At 32.8% G+C, this 23,445-nt stretch overlaps 1 protein-coding gene across 1 annotated transcript; it reads left to right on the top strand.

Annotated features, from left to right (window-relative positions):
• The first annotated feature begins 21,381 nt into the window (after positions 1–21,381).
• Positions 21,382–23,224, top strand: LOC140856422 (probable UDP-glucosyl transferase 73B6). Its single transcript, XM_073253636.1, has one exon. The coding sequence runs from the start codon at positions 21,508–21,510 to the stop codon at positions 22,993–22,995; it is 1,488 nt and encodes a 495-aa protein (XP_073109737.1). The 5' UTR covers positions 21,382–21,507; the 3' UTR covers positions 22,996–23,224.
• The last annotated feature ends 221 nt before the right edge of the window (positions 23,225–23,445 follow it).

Raw genomic sequence — 23,445 nt, 5'->3', positions numbered from 1 at the left:
TAATATGTTCCACTTTTATGTTATATAAATATATAATATGATGTTGTACTATGATATTGCATCATACATTATACTACGATGTTACAATATAAAATTATGACATTACATATATAGTATTGTATACATATATACTTGTATGATAATCTAATATATAATATTGTGTAATAATATTACCATATTGTATTATCTTATATCATATTATAATAACATCATACTATCATAGCACATAATGTTATATTATTATATTATATCATAATATTATATACTACTATTATAATAATAATATTGTATCAATACTATCTATAGGAGGCCTAAATTGGAATACATTATACATAGATTAAGGGCAATGACGAGTTTGACCAAATAACGACTATAATTTATCCCACTTGATACTCAAAAATGTTTGGCAAATAAATAAGGATAAACCTCATTTATCCTTGTTCCAAACAATGTTAAAATATATGGATTTGTTGTAGAGGCTATCCATCGTGCGACCAACATCCTCTCCTTAGATTATAATCAGTATTCACCAATGAAATAGCCTCAGAGACTGAAGGAAGATCCAAAAAATATGGTGAAGCAACCGTATATCATCGGCTTCTGTCCGATCTCCTAATCAGATATTTATCGACTCCAAAGTCAGAATCCTACTGATGATGATGAACATAGCCCGACAATCTGCACAGATGCTGACTCAAGGCAGAACATTAGTTTGACACTGACCTTGGGATATCAAACTATTCGTCCACGTGGGAATCTCCTAGTGAAATGTGGGTATAATCTATGACTGATGCCCATGAGTAATAATCCTAGTTCGTAGGTTAGTAGATGGAGCCCCAGTCTTAATAGTCTGTTGGATTAAGGCCTAGTAGCTTAGAAAATAGGGCCAAATAGCCTATCAAGTTTTGATATAATAATACATAGCTCCATCTTTATATAAAAAGATAATAAAGGGATCCTCAAATAAGCTCAATTCTAGGAATGTTCTTGTGCTCTCATCCTGTTTCACTCTTTTTTTCTTGTAGGTTCTTCTTTAGAGTTTTGGTCCTCGAACGGCATCCAACCTTAGCCACATTTGCTTCGAATCAAAGTCTTGCAGCAATAGAATCTTTTCTACTCTCAGTGCTCTTATATATATTACACAAATGTCCATTATTCGCTTTTGTATTATGTTAGACTCATGCAAGAGGAGAGAGAAAAAGACACTTAAAAGTTAAGCAAAATAGAAACCACAAAAATTAGGGCTATCAAATTCCTAAATTACAACTAAGGAGATAGAAAAAAGAGATCTTAATTAACTACCCCACTTTCTTCCGTATGTTATCTCTTACAGTGTTGCTGCGAGGCTCTAGAGGAAAAAAGATGAGGTCAGTTAATAATCAAGCTAGAGTTATGTGAAGGGTCAAGTTGGTGATGTCTGTGAGCAACCCTACAAAAAAAGTCCTAAAATCAATGGAGGACTCTCCAATTTCGGACCCTCCGATATATAAGTCAGTCAGAGCCTAAGAACAAATAGTGAAAAATAGAAAAGTAGAGAGCAAGAGAAGTAGATTGGAGTGAAGAGGACTCAAATTTTATACAGTAGGAAAAATGGAGAGAGTTCAGTAGAGTCTTGACTTTATGAGTTATGACTTACCTCTAGAGAAACCTCTGATCCCTTTATAAGGAGGAGCTTGCTAGGCCATTAGGCCATTAAGGAGTTTATTAGACTGTTAATAACCATCTAATTTAGAGGATCTTATTTATTAGATGTTATAGATAGTTCGCTTAGTTTGTTAAAAGTTCATTATAATAGAATAGCCAGCTGTAGAGAAGTTGTGAGTTGTCTCACGTGAAGAATAGCTGTAACATAGCTAGAAGATAATTAATTTGAAGCCTTGCTAATTGAAGGAGAGATGATTAAATCGATATACCCTTCATCTAATCTGACTGATAGATAGCTTCAGGTTGATAATAATCTGATCTGATTTAGAGTAGTATTGGTGAGTCCTAAGTTAACCGATGCGATGCATAAGTAATCTATAGATCGGTAAGATATTGATCTCTTCTAACACTGCTACGTGGCCAGAGGTTGATTGGATATACTAACACATTGCCCCTCACTTTTTAGATTTGAAGTGATATTTCTCACATCGGATGTGAAAAGTAGACCAAGAGATGTTCTTTGACTTTTTTATCCATAATAAATATGTCGTACATTGATTTTGATTGTATTAATTATTTAATGATATGAAGCAACATGCTACTTTTTAAAAATTACTCATCGAAACCCTCAGCAGTTATGAGGGCTAGAAAAATCTGAAGGTCATCATTATCTGGGAGGTTACACCCATGTTTATTAATTGCCTACTTGCCATTTGTCAATATATCATTAGCTACTATAGCTATCACACAAATCAAGTCTATGTGACTTTTTAATTTGGAGAGAGGTGTATCGAACAGTCTTTTCTCAAAGTCCTGGATTATTGCCAAGTGTCACCGATTCATCAAAATTTGAAATCGATACGGACTGTTGGCTGTCTCTATAAATAGGCTAGCATTTAGCTTCAGTAGTTACTTTACCATCTACTGTACAAAAGTATCACTAAAATTTTTTCAGAGAGTTCTTCAGCCTTGCAATCATCACTATCACAAGAATCAAGAAGGGAACCCTCTCAAGGTCACTGGAATGAAGAAGTCTTCAATACCAGCAAAATCGGAGAAGAAAGTCATCCTCATTTCTTAGGTAGGTTTCTAGTTATTCTCCTCTCTTTTCTCTATGTTTTTAGGATTTTAGGTTTTCTATCCATACTCTATCTCTTTCCATAGATTTTTCTTCCCTTTCCACTTATTCTCCTTCTTTCAGCCCTTTTTCTTCTTCTTCTCCATATTTTTTTCAAAAATATCTTCTGGCGGTGGCAAGATGAGGAGGAAGAAGAGTCGGGATATCAAATACTTTGGTCAATCAGCTTCAAATCGAGCTTGAGGTGATAAGTTCACCTTGGGTTACCACTTAGGTCAGTACCTCAGGTCGGGATGATCCAGCATCTCTAACCCAAAGATTTATGCATTACTTCGATCCTGGTATTGAGCAATCTATTATAATTAAATCTGATCTTAGGAACTTATAGGAAAAAATATCAAATTTCTAAAAATTTTCAATTGATAGCTCCAAATCAGGATGACCGGGTTACTGAACCTCTAGAACAAAGATAAGGCACTCCGATCTAGACTTTGATTTTCTTTTCATCCCTTCATTAGCAATGTCTTAGATTTCTATAGGCTTCATCTAACTCAAATAACTCTAAATGCCATTAGGATGATCATAGTCTTTATCATTCTTCATAAATTCATTAGTATAGAACTTAGGATTTTCCTCTTCAGGGCACTATTCATCCTGAAGAAATACTTATATAAAAAAAACTGCTATATTTTTCATCTCGATCAAAATATAAATTAGTCCAAGCCTTTCTTCCTCTATCCACGATTGAAAAAATTATTTCTTTTTTGTCTCTTCTAATATTCATTATAGATTTAGTTGTGACTAGGGTAAATCCAGCTTAAATGGACTCCAATAATGAAGTTTTTCTAAGGATGAGACGACTTTTGTGGAGTTTTTGGGTATGAAGGTATCCAAGCTCAGTTAGTTGGTGAACGACCAATCCTTACAAGACTCAGGCATCAGCCAAATGTCTCCTTGGGATAAGTCGACATCATGCTCTTCTTCCTTCTTTTTTCTTTTTTTTAATAGGATTTTCTTTCTATTATAGCAATAATAAAGTTTGATCTGAAGAGATTGGTCAATATGAAGAAAAAAAGCAGGAGTTAGGTAATGAACCTGCTGTAAAGAAAAGAAAAGATGTAGTGAGTTCAGATGACTTTTTCAGCTAAACCTCTAAAAAAAAAAAGAGATCAAACTTTTTCAGCTCCTCAAACTTCTCAGCTACCACCTCAATCATAATTCCTTCATATAAACCCCATCTCCTGCCACGTGCTGATGTTGAAGACTTCACATTGGCAAGGAAGCAAGGTACTTGTCCAACTGCAAAGGAGGCGACTGCGTGGCCATGACCAAGTTCTTCCCTTGCACCTCCAACATCAGGAAGGCCAGCTCGGTCAACCAAATAATGATCGAGACTTTCAAAGGCTACTCCACCTTCCTCATCAACTGAAAGGGTGGACGTCTCTCAAATATCCTATTTGAAATATTGCATCTTGGTCAAGATTTGCTGTGCACGATTATGCCTCAAAAGGACATGGATGCCGAAGGTGGGACTGCTCAATTGAGCAGTTATTAAATCATGTCTATGCTTGCCTGATGGATGTAAGTTTCTTTCTTTCTATTCTTTTATTTACATCGATTTTTACCGATCTCACATTGCTTTTTCTTTTTCAGATAGCCTTAGATATCAAGTTGCTCCATTAATACTTGATTTGGTTTCATCAGAATAAAAAGTTCTTTGAAGGACTCAAAGCTGAGCAGGACTATAAGAAGGTGGCCGAAAAGAAGATAGCTAAGGAGGCCAAGACCATCGATGGGTTAAGAAGCAACTCCAAAATAAAATGGCCTTAATATAAAAGATAAGAACCAAAAGTTGTGGGACAATCGAGCATGATCAACGATTATAAGAAGAAGCTTGGAGATCTACGCGCTGAAGTAAAGTGGATTTCTGGTTTGAAAGCTAAGCTATAGGAAGGTAAAAAGTAGCTGAGGCCCATGAAAAGGAATAGAGATATTCTATCAATGGGCTGACCATGATAAAAAGATGGCAGCTGCTAAAGCAGTTGAGAATTAAAAGGCTTCAGAGGCCTTCCAAGATGAAGTCACTAAGACTTTTGAGGGGGGTTCGACTTTGGATTTCAGAGCTACAAAATCTAGTCAAAAAAATTTTTTTGACCTTGATATCAGTCAACTGACATCTGAAGCAGCTATTAACACAACAGCTAAGGTGGCTCCTAAGCCTGTTACTGAAATAGCTCAAATATAGTTGAAGAAGTTGCTGTTATTGAGGTAGCTCCTTGGTCTGCTGCTAAGGTGGCCACTCAACCGCAAACCAAGGTGGATTCTCGACCATAAATCGAGGTGGCTTTCCAAATAGCGCTGAGGCCCTGATGGTTGAAATCATATGGGTCTCCCACAGCCAAAGATTCCAAAGACCTAGCTCCATTTTTTGATGTCTCTTAGGCTAAAGTTTGAAATTGCTTATTCTTTTTCTTTTTTAAATTTTTATATTGGCCCAATGTCATTTTTGTAAACCTACCTTTTATCAATAAAAAAAATAAAATTTTCCAAGCGTGAATGTTTTCCTTTTCTCTTTTTTTTTTCCTTTTATTTTAAGGGATGCCAAGCAACCTACAAAATGTGGATCAAGTCTTTTTAGGTATCCAAATTTTCTTATATCTTTTGAGGTTAGTTGGGATAGTTTCTTTTGAAATTAAATTTATTTTACTTTAGTATTTCTAAATTTAAACATTTACAATGAATCAATTTATATCCAACTTTATTACATTTGAAATATTTAATTGCATTCCTTTTAAATGTAGGTTTCATAAATATATTTTTAAATTTTTTTTTTAGTTGAAGTATTAAACCCTAGACCAACATTATCAAAAATAATTTTCTATTTTTTAAAAAGTATTTATCAGTTTCATGAGCTAAAAGTAAATTTGTCAAAAATAAGCTTCAATTTATTAACTTTTTTTAAAAGCTTTCATCCTTTTCAATCAAATCATTTTATTTTTTCAAAATATTTTTTTTAGGAATAATTTTTTCTTCAATCAATGAATGATTTAACTTTCTAAGTACTTTATTTTAAAGAATAGCTTTTTAAAATCATCAAGTAACATATAGAAGCATCATCTAGGTCTTCAAAAGTAAAGTCATTAGAAATATCAATATTTATCTCATCTTCATATGCCATGAGGTAAAAATTTGCGCTTTTTCTTTTGATTCTTCTTTTTCTTTGGAGCTAGAACCTTCATCATTCTCCAAATAGCCATCATAATTTTTTTTCTAAATTTTTTTAAATTTTTTTTGAGAAAAAGGTAGTCAACTTTAAAGTGTCCAATTTCTTACATTCCTGACACACCGTCAGTTGCTCCTTTTCTTTTTCTTTATCCTTTTCTTTGCTTACATCCCCTCTACTAAAGTCTTTCTTATTATGGTCATATCTTTTCTTTTATAAATCTATTTAAATCTTTTAATGATTATGGTCATTTCATCATTATTTTCAGATTCCTCTACTGTATTACTCTCTTCATCTTCATTTGCCATTGACTTAAGGTAATTATTCTTCCATTCTTTGCCTTTTTTTACATTTTGGCTCATACTCAACTTAAGAGTCATGAATAAGTGATAAGCTCTTCCAAAGATAACTTGTTGAAATCTTTAGCTTTTTGGATTACAATCATCTTAGCTTTCAATTATTTGGCAATGACAGAGAATTTTACGATGAGCTCACTATTGGTATAGTCCTTTCCAAGACTTTTCAAATCATTTATAATATCATAAATCTAGTAAATATATCAATAATACTTTCAATAGATTTATTTTAAATAATTTATATTTATGTATAAGTATGTTAATTTTTTATTCTCTAACTTAATTTGAATCCTCATTGATAACTTCTAATCTATCTAAATCTCTTGTATAGACATGCATATAAAAATTCTATTAAATTCATTTACATCAAAGCATAATATAAAATATTATTGCTTTAGCATTTAATTGAGCTAAACTTTTATCTAAATCATCTCATTCTTTTTTAGTTTGGGAGAAGGCATACTATCAATCATAACAGTAGGTGTATGAGATCTATTAACAATGATATTTCACATATCATAATCTTATATTTGAAAAAAAATTTTAATCATACCTTTCAGTATGTGTAATTTGTGCAATTAAGAAATTGAGATCTATTGGTTGATTGGCCTTCAACCAAGGATGTATCAATTAGAGTTGCCATTAATCTTTAACTCTTAATAGTTAGATCAACTAAACAAAGTATCCGCTTTGATACTACTTATTTTGTAGATATGCAATATAAGAAGGGTGAATTAATTTTTTAAAAATTATTAAAAATTTATACCCAACAATAAATTTAAATATATTTGTAAAGTGCTTAGTAGAAATAAATATACCCATAGAAGAATAAATATAAATATATAATCATAAAATATTTATAGTGGTTTGATTCTCAACTCATCTACGTCTAGTTTTCAAGCAAACTCATTTGGAAATTCTAACTATAATCTCATAAGATTATCATTGATTATTTTCACAGATTTACAATCTAATCTAGTTATTTTTTTTGGCTCACTAATCAAAATCTTAAATAGATTTTTTTTTTAAATCATAATCAATCCAGTTGATTTTCATTGGCTCCCAACCAAAACTTTATATCATTCAATTTATGACTTGGACCAACCCTTGAATACCCAAGTTTCTTCCCCAAAAAATTATCACAATAGTTTAAAGGAAGATATACAAGAATTTAAAATATAAATAATAAATACTTTAAATTCTTAAAGAAGTTGAAGTCATGATTGATCTCTTAAATTACTTTGATTTTTTCTTAAATGCTTAAAAGATGATTAATGAAGATTTCAATGTTATTGTCGATGATTGTTAGCTTAATTCAATGCACTATTCCTCTCTTTTGAGTCGAGTAAATGTGAGAAGGTCAGAATTAAAAACTCTTGAAATATCCTTCCTCTTTCTATTTATGTTCCAATCAATAGCTTGAATATTTTCTTTAAAAAATTGAATAACTTTTAATCTTGTAATTTTTAATTTAATTTTTTATATTTATGACCTCAAAATATCTGTAATTAATAGTCTAACATTGGAAGCCTGAAAATAGCTATTATAAATAAAATAGGTTGTTTGAGATAATCTAAAAAATTAGCCATTATTCTATCAAAAATCTATGAGTCAACTTATCCAAGTTTTAGTTGGCTAACTTAAAGTATTGAGTCGCTAAGTAAAACTCTAAATGGCTCAAAAATAGATACACTACAATAAAAAAGAATATTTGTGATACAAAAAAGTATCAAATATTAAATTTCTATTATAAATAATTATTTATGATAAATATTTTATCATTAATAATTAATCACTAAAAATAAGGTCGTAGATAATATTTTATGATGGAATAAAAATTTCATCGCTAATAATATTTTTTTGTGACTAAATATTTTTGTCAATTTTTTTTATTTTTTAAATTATTTGAATAAATTATTTATGATAAAAATTTATGCATAAATAAAAATATTAGCGATCAATTTATTTTCATCTCTAATAAAATTATTTATTACCAAATTTTCTATCATAAATAATTTAAAAATATATTTTATTTTTTTTAAAAATAAAATAAATTACTTACGATGAAAAATTTATTCATAAATATTTACATTACAAATAAATATTATTTATGATGAAATTTTTTATCATAAATAATTTTAAAAAATATTTTTAAATTAAAAAAAATAAATTATTTGTGATGAAAATATTTCATCACAAATAATTTATTTACGATAGATATTTCATCATAAAAATTTATTGTTAATTAAAATATAATATTTTTAAAAAATAATTTATAAATATATATTTTTTTATTTATATTTTTAATATTTTATATTTATAATCTATAAAATTAAAATAAAAAATTTACATAATAAATTCATAAATAAATTTGATCATTTTATTATATTAAAATATAATTATAAAAAAATTAATTTAATAATTATAAGAGGTCTAAAAAAAATATAAAAATATAAAAATAATCGTTACCCGTCAAGCATCAACATCTGGAGAAAAAAATTGATGGAGTACGACAGACCAATCTGTGTTGCCTCATCAGCGCTATCATTTGCTCCATTTGCATCATCTACTCCATCATATTTTTGAAATAACTGGTATGAGTTAAGTGTCAGCCAACTCATTAGCTCACTGTCGATCCTCGACAGTCTGTCTCTGTATCTCGCCAATCAGACATTATAGGCAGCATGGACGTCAGCCCTGATGAGCGTGAGGATGGAGAAGCTCTGATCCCATGTCCTAGCTCCTAACATAATATGATCTCGTACCAACACTGATCACAGATCTCATCATTTGTAGGTGCGATCGAGCCCTCAGGGGTAGGCTGGGATCTAATCTCTATCATACATCTGAAAGTTAAAGTTATAGCTATTCTAAGTTTGTACTAAAAATAAAATATCAATAAAAAAATAGTTAAAAAATTTTCATAAAGCTCCTAGCTCCCCACCATCTACTCCCCTGACCGTCGCTGGTAGGTCCACTGGTAGATTTCAATTCTATCATGAAGCTCCCACTCTGTATATCTCTCTATAATTTGAGAATAATTAATAAAAAAAAATTTAAATAGTTAAAGAGTTAAAATATGCTAAATAAAAATTTTTTATCAGCTACTCTATATGGCGAGCAAATAGTAAGTAACTATCTTGTCTGATTCGTAGTATTTTGGACACATCGATCCTGTATAGTTAACAGTCAAATTAGTAAGTAACTAACTAAATTTAAGAATAAATGATTCAATTATTAAACTTTAAAAAAAATTGGATGCTTAACCTGATATGTCGGTTCTCATACCTGCACATTGACAGCCCAATCCTCATACTGATGCTGTCATATGGCCACTGTCGCATTGCCTCCACCTCTGGTCCTGCACTATAGCATACCAGTAGCGATGAATAGGTGCGGTAATCCTTAAAATGGAGCATAGATGATAATCCATGGCTCATCGTACGTAATCGTGCTTGAAATCTAATATAGCCTATCAATAACAAATATTATAAGAATACAGTGCTAATTAAATATCTCACTAAATATTATTTTTACCTATAAGTGGCTATAGAAGACCTTTTTGGCTGATGTAATGTGATGCCAATCGAAGAGTGTCACAGGGGCATAGCTGTAGCATATGATGTCTAACTCAGTCTACCATGGCTCGGCCATCCCTAATGGGTGTGGTAAAGTCTGATAGAATCTCGATACAGAGATGCTATCTCAAGTGCTCGCATCTCCCATGCCAAGGATGAGGTTCTTCGATGAACCTCACCCTCGCCTCATCACCTGTAGAGAATGGCCTAAAACAACAATGAATAATCATTAGTATGATAGCTATCTATAAACCTAACAATATAATTAAAATCAAATTTTATTATGTAAATAATATTAAAATACTACTCGGATCTGCCTCTGCAACATCCTTTGATGGCTCTGATTGTATGACAGTGAAAATGAGGGAAGGCTCATTTCAGAGATAGGTTGGAAACTTGAACATAGTCGTCTCCCTCCTGGCACCATACCTACAATACTTAAACCATGCATATAACTAACTTGACATATAAATGAATATAATAATAAATAATAATAAAAAAATATATAAATATTAATGAATAGAATTGTATTACATACCATTATTGCAAGAGAAGATTCAATAAAGAATATAGATCTATTGATCAATATCCGTATCCTCCTCGATTTGTAAGTCCTCCTCTAAATCATAATAATGATTAATATATCATCTTCTATCTCATCGTCATTTATAAACTGATCGTCGTCCTCTGAATCATCAAGATTAAATACAAAATCAGCTTCAATTTTATTGGATGGCAATCAGCCCTATTCAAAGAGTTGTTACAAATTTTTCATCAACGAGGAGCTCAGTCAATGTTTATTCTTCCTTTTGAAAAGCTCTCTTTATATAGATCTAATTTTCATCCACCTCTAGTCAGGTTGGTATGTCATATACATCTTTAATATTATTTTTTGTACGACATGCCACTCACTTCGATACTTTGGATCATTCAAATATATTACTTATTTTACTTGAGTTACTAATATATACGGCTCATTCTGGAATCATGTTCATGCAAAATTTATATGATAAAGTATAGATCAATATGAATACCGATTTTTTATTGCTAATATTCCACCATTCATATTGAAATAAAAATACTGAATTATTGGATCCATATTCATTCTATGATATCTATCAAAATATCAAGATATTCAATCTCTCTTTTCTTCATATCCTATCATAGTAATCCACCATTCTGGATCTGTCTTTACATCTCAAGCTCTGTTATATGAAATCTCATTCCTCCAATGATACAGGATGCATAGTAGTTAATCCTTCGATCGGGACTACATGCTAAATCATACAACTCATCGATCGCACCCTCTTCTTTATTAAATGCTTAGATTTCATCTACAATATAATATAAAAATTATGTTGGTTCTAATAATTAATTTTATAATTATTAAAATATAACATAATACTAGATGAAACTTATATGGTCTCCAAACTATTTTATAAATTTTTTCTTATGTCGATCATTAATATCTGTATTATTCTTCCTAGATAGTATACTCTTATGATCACTGCAACAAGTCATGATTTTTAATTTCACATTGATATAAAAAATTAGTTAGAATAGTAAAAGGTAACTAAGATGATATTTACTCAATGAAATCTTCAATTTTTTCACAATTATTTAGAACATAAATGTGTGCCTTGGATAGCTCATTTACATCCACAAACTCATATCTCCTTCCACCCATGGGTCGAACCATTTATTTGAATATAGAGTATCAGTTCATCATCACCCCATCACAGTCTACTTTACGATCTATATGATTGAATCTTATTTTGATATCATCAAGATACATCGAGTAGAATGTGATACACTCTGTAGCTATGTATGCTTCCGCTATAGATCCTTCAGACGTGCCTTATTACGCAAATATTTTTTTAGGATATACAAGAATCTGTAAATAAAAATAAATTTAAATTTAACTAATACATTTACATCTTATAACTGATATGATAAAGAAATTATAATTTTTTTACTTTTCAATAAGATATATCCACCAATAATGTACTGGTCCGATAAAAGAGCTTTCTTTGAGAGATGAACAGTCAGGTGCACCATAACATCAAAAAATGATAAAAAAATTTTTCTATCTTACAAAGAATGAGCACAATATCCTTCTCAAACTTTTTAAATAAGTTAATCTTCAATTTTCAGTAATATAATTTTTGAAAGAACACTTCCAACTCAATCAATGCAGCTTGAATATCACCGCTCAGACAGCCACATGACCATAGGAAGCAAGGATTGTATCATCACATGAGAGTCATAACTTTTCATGCCAGAGATATTGTCTTTATTATTATCAATACACTGCGATATATTTGAAGCATAAGCATCAGAAAACTTTACTATTTTAAACCATCCACAAAAACTTTTTTCTCCTCGTCAAATAGTGAATAACATGCAGGTGGCATAAATGATTTATCATCTCGATGAACTAAATACAACTCCCATTGGATTTTCATTTCTTGCAAATCAAGGTGAGCTTTTGAATTATCTTTTATTTTTTCTATGATGTTCAATACTGTTTCAATGACATTATCATAAATATTTTTCTCAATGTGTATCATCTAGTTTATGATGAAGTAGTAGCTACTTCTAGTATGATAGTTTGAAAAATATGCTTTACTTCATCAATTCAGTTCAGCTTCATACGCTTTCACTTGCGAGTATCCAATATTTTTTAAATTTCATATTTTCAATGGCTTCAAGTTGTTCAAAAATTTTTGATCCACTTAACTCTTTAAATGACGACATCGGTCGACTTATCATCAAAGTATTGATTATAACGGATCCAAGAGTGATTAGCAGGTAGAAACCGTCGATGACCATGAAACAGATTTTTCTTCCATATTTAATGTAAGGAGGACGTATCCTTTTTGCATATTGGACGTGCTAGATATCTTTTGATACTCTACCAGATAAGTTTTTATATGCAAAAAATTATTTATGGTCCATAAAATCAAAGCATGTAATTTAAAATTTTTAACTGACAGAATCATATGTCTATACTCTATTTTTTCATAGCTCCTTCAGATCATTGATTAAGGATCGTAGATATACATCAATTTCATTACTTGATGCTTTCAGACCCAAATCAATAGTGACATAAAAATAAATGATTCTTTTATGCACTTCCAAGATGACACATTATATGATATTAGCATCACAGGCCACATGCTGTAGGAAGTACTCAAACTACTAAAAGAATTAAATGCATCTATCGCAAGATCAAGCTGGATATTGCAGGGTCACTCGTAAAGTGCAGATGCTTGACATCGAATCTTTCTATACTACAGAGTTGGCCGAATGGCTAAGTATGTTCTCTTCTAAAACCCACTACTCATGATACCATCTCATTTTTCAGCTATCTTTATAGATATATACACCTTTGAAGTCTTGGAATCAATGAAAAATACTCAAAACCTTATAAGGTTTCTTCTTTTCTTCCTATTATCGATTTTGTATCTAAGCTACCACATTTCGACATTCACTTGTTTGTTCATTCTCCTTATAAAATAATATACGGTCATTTTTCAAGCATGTATAGAAATATAGTCAAGTTTCCATTTTTCCATGTATTTTTTGCTTCAGAATATGATTTCAAAAGTCTTTCTCCATCGAAAAGAGCTGCTTTAATTAATGCAAATTTTGATCAAATAATTTTGACTCCATCGATTCATGATTTTAATATAAGCAATTTAATCAAAAACTCTAATTTGAAGAACTTTACATAATTTGGATAGAGTGGCTCTCGTGCATCCCTTACAAGCTTTGCATACTGTTCAAAAATTTTTCTACCTCATTAATATTGTGTTCATGATCAGAACTACCTTTGATGTACTAGTACTCATGGGTAATTTGAGCGAATATCCTGATGTAAATTATCTAATAATGAACCTATACCCCATGTTTGATAGGTTTAACAACATCACTATTATCTTTAATATCATCATCGTCACACATAACTTCATTCGGATCACCCTCCCCATTCATATCCAGTGAGTATACTTTTGTCCATAACATAACATAGAGATGCTCCTCAACAAGTAATATGTGATGATATACCATATTGACACATCTCTTGCATGGATACTTTATCCTATTGGCACTATCAGCCTTACGCTGTGCAAATTCAATAAAATTTTGAAAATTTTCGATATTCAGATAAAAAAATATTTCTGACATTCATCCAACTTTTATTGATATCCATCTAACAATAAAAAAAATTATTAATAATAAAAAAAATATCCCTACATTCATCTGAACTGGATCTCAGATGGATCCTGACTTGAATCCTAGATCGGATCCGAATCAGATCCCGGACTGGATCTGGATCCAACCCGAATCCGACCCTATTTTTCCTTTATTTTTCCACCTATTTTTCCTCTATTTTTTTCCATGGAGTCTCAAACGAGTGGACGGTTGGAGTGATCGAATATGGAAGCTTAGATTGAGACTTCTCAACATGAAAAAGCAAAGAAAAAGATTGAAAAAACATAGTAAAAATCAGTGAAAACAAATAAAATTTCTTTTTCCCACATAGATTCATCATTTTTTGGTATTCACAATGAAAATATTTTCGTGGTAAATAATTTGCTGCAAAAATTCTATTTTCTTGTAGTGCGAACTCAATTTAGGGTTTAGGATTAATTTAGAGTTTAGGATTTAGATTAATTTAGGATTTAGGGTTCAAGATTAATTTAGAGTTTAGAGTTTATGGTTTATGGTTTAGGATTTTAGGATTTGGATATAGAATTTTAGGCTTAGGATCCATGGCACACTATCTATAGATTCTACATATACAAATACAAGGCAATTGCTATCTAATTATTTTATTATTTAAAATGACTTACATACTAAATGCATCCTATCACCAACTAATAGGTAAGTTAGGTCTTATCCCATTCAAGAATTTATTAATTCTATAGGTCAATTACAATAATCAAACGATATGCAATAGGAGTCGAAAAAAATTTGACAGTATTTTTTTTAATTCTCTCCACACAACAGAATATATGTAAGGAGAACTAAAAAAAAATATTATCTAAATTTTTCTCAAACCCTCAACATACTGTTTGATTATTGTAATTACTATAGAATTGATTATAATTTTTAAACTATCCAAACTGATAATCAATTGATCAATGTACATCATTCTTTCATCCATACAAAAATATATAAATATACAGATGCCATAGAATATGTACATTAATCAAAAGATAGATCTATGATTTTATGCAATATAAATTTTTAAAAATAAATATCTAATTAATTAGTTAAATTAACATGTAATTATAACATATAAATTCATCAAAAAAGATATGGTTGTGTAATGAAATCAGATATTGGTAATGAAATCAGATAACAAGTAACAAGATATAGTTTGTGTAACAAAGTGGTAGAAACCAATGACATCAAAAAATTAAGGGTTGTCAGCAACCACTATATCAGTATATCCAATAATATATGACAATATCAAGATTTATTGGTGCATTGAATCCTTAAATTGTTTGACACTACATTAAGGTCCCTAAAGTATTTACTCATCAGAATGAATTGGATTTGGTGCTTTTACATAGTGTGTATTGCTTTTGTTGGTTCTTGTTCAGAGAAAAAGAGGAAAGCTGGGTCACCGCCTCTTGCCTGAATCACCGCTGCCTCTCTGGATGGTGCCTAAAACATTTACAAGGGAAATTCATCGGTGATGTAGGATGGGGACTCGCCAAAGTAGGAACCCAAGTACTTGATCCAATTGGGGCCATACGAGGGGTCCTGGGCTCTCTAAACTTTCCTTTTCTTTTCCTTTCTCGTATTCTCTCCTGAACCCTCTAGAAGCTTCTCAAACCCTCATAGACGCCAGCCTCCTCGGCTCCTCCCCACCCTACTCTCCTCCTCGCTGCATCCCATCGATCTTCGCCACCTCCTACCATTCTAAAACTTCTCCCTGCATTGGCCTTTCCTGTGATGCGTGGCTTGTTGCAGAGGCAACCGTGTGGACCCATCATAGAAGAAAGAAAAAAAAATAAAAATAAAAAAAACCAAACCCCCTTCTCCCTCCCCTGTGTGGTGGAAGCTGAAAACCCTCCTTCTCTTCTCCGACGCCCTCAACCTTTTCCATCTGCATTGCCGAGCGGCTGTGATTCCTATGGATGGAGGTCCTCACCGACATTGCATCCCCGCACTCCCCCGACCCCAGCCCCCACGCTCGCATCCCATGCCCGTGACCCACCCTTCCCTTGGCTCCTGTGCTCACACCCCACCGCACCCCACCATCACCCAGTGGTGCCTGCCACCCCTCCCCCTCCCTCCTCCCCACCCTAGCCCCTCCCCTCTAGCTAGATGAAATAAAAATAAATAAAAGGGTATCGATCTTACCTTTGTTGGCAACGGTGGCATGGAGACGTACGGTGCGAGGAGATGGTTTCGACGGTGAGGATTGATGTACGGGAGAAAGGAGCGAGAGAGGGAGAGAGCCAAGGGAGAGGGGCTTCAGGGGGAGAGAGAGGGAAAGCACATGCGGTGGGGAGGGCCGGGGTTTTGCGGCAAGGGAGGAGGATTTCGCAGGAATCAAGAGAGGCAGACAGAAGTAACCAAAAAAATCTAATTTTTATTAAACTTTTAGCGACGCAAGGTTATTTCTGTCACTAAAAACTATTATTAGCGATAAATATTCTATTTCCATCGCTAATAATTTTGTCAAATATTTTTTCTCTAAAAAAATTTAACCAAAATAAAATTTCATAAAAAAATTAATTTACGATAAAAAATAAATTTTATCACTAATAAGCATTATTAGTGATGCAAAATATTTTTCCATCACTAATTATTCTGTTAAAAAAAATTTCTTCTAAAATTTTTTCATCTAAAAAAGTTTAACCAAAAAAATTTTATAAAAAACTAATTTACGATGAACAGTATTTTCCATCATTAATAATTTTCGACAAAAATTTTTTTCCTTAAAAATTTTTCTCTTTAAAAAAATTTAACCAAAAAATTAGCAATGAAAAATATTTTTATGTAGCAAATACATCCTACAAAAAAATTATCTAAAAATTATTTTTTAAAAAATAAATTTTATCCAAAAATAAATTTTTCATCGTAAATAAATTTTGCTCGATGTGCGGAGCATGTGCACACCATTTGATGCATCGTGTGTGTGCGGGCTCTCATGGCACATGATGGACAGGCATAGATGCATGCCATCTATATTATGATTGCAAATAGAGATGGCAAAAATTTCGATGTGATGCAGAGAGTACAAAAATTTCAATAATTTTTAGATCGTTCGATGCGAAGCGGTATGCACATCATTCGATGCAATACATAATGCACGCTATTCGATACTCATGATCTTCGAAGTGCAAATGAGCCAGATTGATCCGTGACCCAATCTGAATCAATCCGATTAAATTGATCCAAATTTTTTGTTACAAACTATTAGGTATTAGCGATGGAAATATTGTATCCATCAACGATTCATCCCCCTCGGCTTTTGCCTTGCTCGAATCGATATTTTTTTTTTTGAATAAGCCTGACGGTCCAAAAATTCTTAAAATTTGAGAGTTAATAAAAAAAAAAAGGGTAGGAGATGAATGAGATGAGTGGAAGAAGAAGTTTGGAGAGTTACAAGTTCGGACTTTGCAGCTGGTTGAAAAGAATGTTAATACAACAGAGGGGCAAAAGTCAACAGAGAAAGAGAAGCAGGCAAAAATCGACAAAAAAATTTTCATTGTAAATAATCTATCATTTATTTTTTTAAATTTTTATTTGTTTATCATTATTTGTGATAAAAAATTTTCATCACAAATAAATTAGTATTTATGATGAAAATAAATTTTTTTGTTGCAAATAAAATTATTTATGATAAAATATTTTCATTATAAATAATCTGTAATTTATTTTTTTAAAATTTTTAATTTTTCATCATTTATTTATGATAAAAATTTTCATCAAAAATAATTTAGTATTTATGATGAAAAATAAATTTTCATCATACATATAGCTTATTTGCGACTAAAAATTTCTATCTCAAATAATTTACCATTTATTTATTTTTTAAATTTTTAATTTTTCATCAATTATTTGGGATAAAAATTTTTAGTCGTAAATAATTTATATTTATGGTGAAATTATTTTTTTCTCATAAATACTCTATTATTTATGATAAAAAATAATTTTTATCATAAATAATATATTATTCACAGTGAAAATATTTTTTCATCACAAATATAGATATTTGAGATGAAAATATTTTTGTAGCAAATAATTCAGTTGCAAAAATCTTATTTTCTTGTAGTGATACAAATTTTTCTCCTTTTTATCTATTCTATCTATCAAGATTGGGTCAGTTCAAATATCTTCTTAGTCGGCTAACTTTCATACTTTGATCAGTTAACTGATTTTTTAGATCGACTTAGAGAACTTATAAATTTTTACTATTTTTTATATTTTTCTATCTCTGAGACTGAGTCAGCTATCCCATTCTTGTGAGTCAGCTAAGCTCCAGCCTTTATCAACTATGTTGTTTTCATGATCGATGTACTCAGGAGAATTTCTAAAATTTTTAATCTGCTATCTTCATGTAGAGTCTGAGACTTAGTCACCTATCCTGATAGATGAGTTGATTTTGATCCTATTTTGACTAGCTCATATAAAAACTTAATTAGCTAAGGGAGATCATCTAAATTTTATCTTTTTCTATCTTTCTCATGAACCGAGACTAGATCGATGAAACTTCTTTCTTGGTTGACTCAAAGGCATGCCATATATGCCAAAATTGATATTTTCTAATTTTAAGTAGCTTTCTTTATCAAACATATTCTAGACTAGATTTATCTTCTCAAACTTAATATTTAAATTATTAAAAAGTTTTTTTAGACTAAATTTTTTTTTATCAAATTCTTTTCATACTAAATTTAGTTTCTTTGCTTCCAAAACTTAAATCTTTAACTTGGAACATGGAATCACTAAAATTTAATAGAATTTTCTCTCAAATTATGTCAATTTTTGAGCATTATAAAAAACTCTATAATCACTCTCAAAAATATTATTAGTAATTCCAATTTATACTCAAACTTTTTGGCATCATCAAAATCAATTTCAGGACTAACATACGTTCACCCTAAAATATATATTGTAGATTCTGTGCCATGCTTGGATGATTGTAGAATAAAAGTATTAAAATATTAGAATCATTCTTTTCATATAAGTAAAATATAAATCTATTTTTTATTAAATTTAATAAAAAAACTTATTGATAAAATAAATATTTTATATATTCATAAAATATATTATTTTTAAATAATTATATAATTAATAAAATAATATTTTAAAAATAGATATATTTTTTAAATAAAAAGTGTCCCATACATCGTGCAAATTATATGCTGTTATATATTTACATATTAAATGGAGGCATTGCATCCGTTCGCCATATGTAAGGACACTTCATCCACTATATATTTTAATACATTTTCATGCAGTGACTTGCTTCTCAATGCTTTCGAGTATTTATTTGTAGATAACAATACTTTCTAGCATTTAATGATGCCGAATCCATAGAATCCATATCAATCTAACCCTCATCTAGTATTTATTTAATCATGAACCTATGAATCACACCTGCAGTCAAAGTATAGATAGATGTGGGCCATCAAAGATCCTCTAACTCTAGTAAAATGATTTAGGATCATGGAATAGATGATTGAGAAGATTTTTTGTTGTATTATCAAGAAGAAATAGCAAATGATAGCTAAATATTGCATGGATATGGTAATAAAAGAGGGGATTTGTCATGGAAGAAGAGGATCAAAGAAATCAAAATCCCTTGCAAGATTGGATGTTATCTTCCAAGTGGAGTTGAAGAGAATTAGTGATAATGAATTAGTTAATTTTTTAAAAAAAAAAGATTGGAGAGTCTTCATGCGTATTGGATCTCATGAAATGAAAAATGAGGTGCAATATGGCTAACGTTCACACTCTTGTGCTCTGCCTTTTGCATGCAAACACCCTCATCCATCTTTCCATTTTTTGACATTTTGACATGTACGGCAAATGCAGGTTTAGATTTACTTTATAAGGAACAGCTCAAACTGGATATCTATAAATTTAAAGTTGTAAAGGCTGTCCTTTTTTGCTTGAATTTTTTAAATAATATATTTGGAGGGTAGGAAAATGATTTATCATTATCTACACTTCCACCATAATTTTCCTTTTAATGATATTTTCTTACAAAATCATGATATAAGATTACTTAATAAATCAATTGGCAAGTTTGCCAAGCAACTATGAATGAAGCATGTATATGCAACCTATATTTTATATTTTATTTGTTGCATAAATTAGTTGGTAATATAAAGTTGTGTATTTTTTAATATAAAAAGATATTGATTTTGGCGCTCCATTAGAGATTAGAAAGATTGTAGAGAAAATCTATAAATTCTGAATTAATATTGATGAATATGATCTGAGCGAAGGATGGCAAAGCTGCACTGTTCTTAAAGTATCTCTCAACGATGGATTTGCAGAATTTAGAGGAAATAGAAATGAAGGACGTCTGATGTGAGTTATTTTTTCTCAATATGTTAGTTATGAATCATTATTTTTTATATGTTTTATTGTAATATTTGATAACACTTTATTTTTTGTATGCCAAAGACAATTAAAAGGAAAGTACTATCACTGATAGAAGTACAAAGAAAAAAAATATATGAAGAAAATAAATAAATGGTCATATGATAAATATTATCACAGTTGATAATGAAGATATTATTTCAAATTATGTAAATAATATGAATGATTTAAGAAAATATATATGTAACTAATTATATTTTTATTTAAAAATAATAATTGATTGTGATATTCTATATTATATCTTATTTTCTTATTCAAATAAAATCTCTAACAATTTTATATTGTGTGAATTGAATAGATTTCTTTCAGTCTAGCTATGTTTTGATTTATAAGTTTTTTTGATATCAAACATATATCAACTAAAATGACCAATTTTTATGATATTTATTATATTTAAAAAAAAGTACATTGTTCAAAAAGATACGTTAGTAGAAGGTAAATTTTATCATGTTTCGACAAAGCAAGCATAATCAAAATAAAAAAAAAAAATTTATCTTAATCCCTTTTGAGATTTGAAATAATTACATAACCATTCAATATTTCAAAAATATAGACATAATCTTCTTATCAAATATAAAAATTTTAAATATAAAAATAAAAATTATTAAATAAAAATATAAAATATTTTAAGGCTCAAATAGATTAGATAATGATGATGTTAACAAAATTATTAATTTATTTGATAGAATGATATTAATAGGAGGTCATGCGTCATGCACATAGGCGTGCTAAAAATTAGTTAAATGTATATTTTTATAAATATTAATTGAAGATCTGTAATTAACTTATACTTCGAAAAAAAATATAATTTATTTTAAAAAATATATAAATCCTATGTGTCAGTGATTCACAGCCGTCCTGCGCATTGCATAAGTTATGTGCCCATGACTCACGGCTGTCGTGATTAATAGGAAATTACAGGTTCGACAGACAACTAACAATTAGAAGGTCCACGGCGCTCTCTTGCAGACCATCTGCTTCCTTCAATCCATCATGGCTTCAGCTACGGAGGAAGAAGCAAGCAAGCTCCGGGTTTTCTTCATCCCCTTCTTCGCCTCGGGACACATTATCCCCATGACCGACCTCGCCCGCCTCTTTGCCGCTCGCCCTGGCGTGGAGCCCACCATGGTCCTCACCCCCGCCAACGCTGCCCTCATCCGCCCCACCCTCGACCGCTCCGCCGCCGACGGCCGCCCCGTCCGCCTCCTCCTCTATCCATTCCCTTCCGTCGGCCTGCCCCCGGGCGTCGAAAACTTCGCCACCGTAACCCCTTCCGAGGCCTGGCGCGTCGGTGAGGCCATCGACCTGGTCCAAGACACCCACGACCAGCTCCTACGCCATCACCGCCCCGACGCCGTCATCGTCGACATCTACTTCGGGTGGAACACCACCATCGCCGCCGACCTCGGCATCCCCCGTATCATCTTCCACGCCATCGGCGTCTTCCCCTCCTTAGCCATGAACAACCTTCACAAGATTCGATACAAGATTCAAGAAGCCGAGAACGGAAGCGAACCGATCGCGGTCCCTGACTTCCCGGGCCCACCGATCAAGATACCCAAGTCGGAGCTGCCGGGGTTCCTCCACTCGCCGGACCCCCTCACGGAACAGTGGGACCGGTTGAAGGAGTTGCAGATGGAAAGCTACGGCGTGGTGGTGAACACCTTCCACGAGCTTGAGCCCGAGTATTGCGACCACTTCCAGAAGGTGGACTGCAAGCGGGCTTGGTTCGTGGGTCCCGTCGCGCTGTCCTACGGGGAGGGCGCCGCGGAGCGGGGCGGCGGGGGGATGGGGGCGGAGGGCGAAAACCAGTGCCTCAGGTGGCTGGACACCAAGGAAGAGGGTTCGGTGGTGTTCGTTTGCTTCGGGAGCTGGTGCCACTTCACGGCGGAGCAGCTCCGGGAGATGGCGGTGGGGCTGGAGGCGTCGGGAAAGGCGTTCCTCTGGGCGGTGAGGGGAACCACCGAGGATGCCGCCAAGACGGAAGAGTGGATGCCGGAGGGGTGGGAGGAGAGGGTGGGAGAGAGGGGACTGGTGGTGAGAGGCTGGGCCCCGCAGGTGGCGATTCTCGAGCACAAGGCGGTGGGGGCCTTCCTGACCCATTGCGGATGGAACTCCGTGCTGGAGGCGGCGGCCGCCGGTGTGCCGATGCTGACATGGCCGCTGGTCTTCGAGCAGTTCATCAACGAGCGTCTGGTGGTGGAGGTGATGGGGGTGGGGAAGAGGGTCTGGGACGGGTTCCAGAGCACGCTGGCGGAGGAGAAGGTGGTGGTGCCTGGGGAGGCGATCGGGAGGGCGGTGTCCGGATTCATGGAGCCAGGCGCCGACGGGGAGAGCGCGAGGAGGCGGGCCAAGGAGTACGCAGCGATGGCGAGTGCAGCGGTTGTGGAGGGCGGGTCGGCCCACCGTGATCTCTGCGGCCTGATCGACGAGCTCGTGGCGAAGAAGAAGGACCGGAAGAAGGCGGTGCAAGGGCGGTAGGAGAAACTATTGGGTTGACTCATTCTCGTCCGATATGGACAAAGACCCTAAAAATCCTTTACATCAACGTGCTTTCTATTAAATGCTAGCCATGGTTGACGCATGGGGTGCTGGACGAAAAAAAAAAGATTACGCCTCCATGAGGCCCACTCCGTATTCTTCTCTTCTCCCTATGAACAAAACCAATGTTCCCAAAGATCTCGCCTTTTACTTCCACGGACATCTCGATCGCAACCAAGCGCATGTACCACGATGTGGGTATCAGAATTTTATGAAATAATAAAATTTATATAAAAATAAAGTCATCGTAGATTTTTTTTTTTTTTTTTTTTTTGCATCAATCTTCCAAATCTTATACAATCATAAAAAAATCAAACTGCATGTGCTCTTTACTATCATTAAGTAGTATCTTTGTTTTTCAATCCCAACTTCGATTATAATCAACAGAAA

The sequence above is a fragment of the Elaeis guineensis genome, chromosome 3, assembly GCF_000442705.2.
Source record: "Elaeis guineensis isolate ETL-2024a chromosome 3, EG11, whole genome shotgun sequence".
Taxonomy (NCBI): domain Eukaryota; kingdom Viridiplantae; phylum Streptophyta; class Magnoliopsida; order Arecales; family Arecaceae; genus Elaeis; species Elaeis guineensis.
Note: the sequence above shows the minus strand (reverse complement) of the source record. Positions and strands in the feature narration are given on the sequence as shown.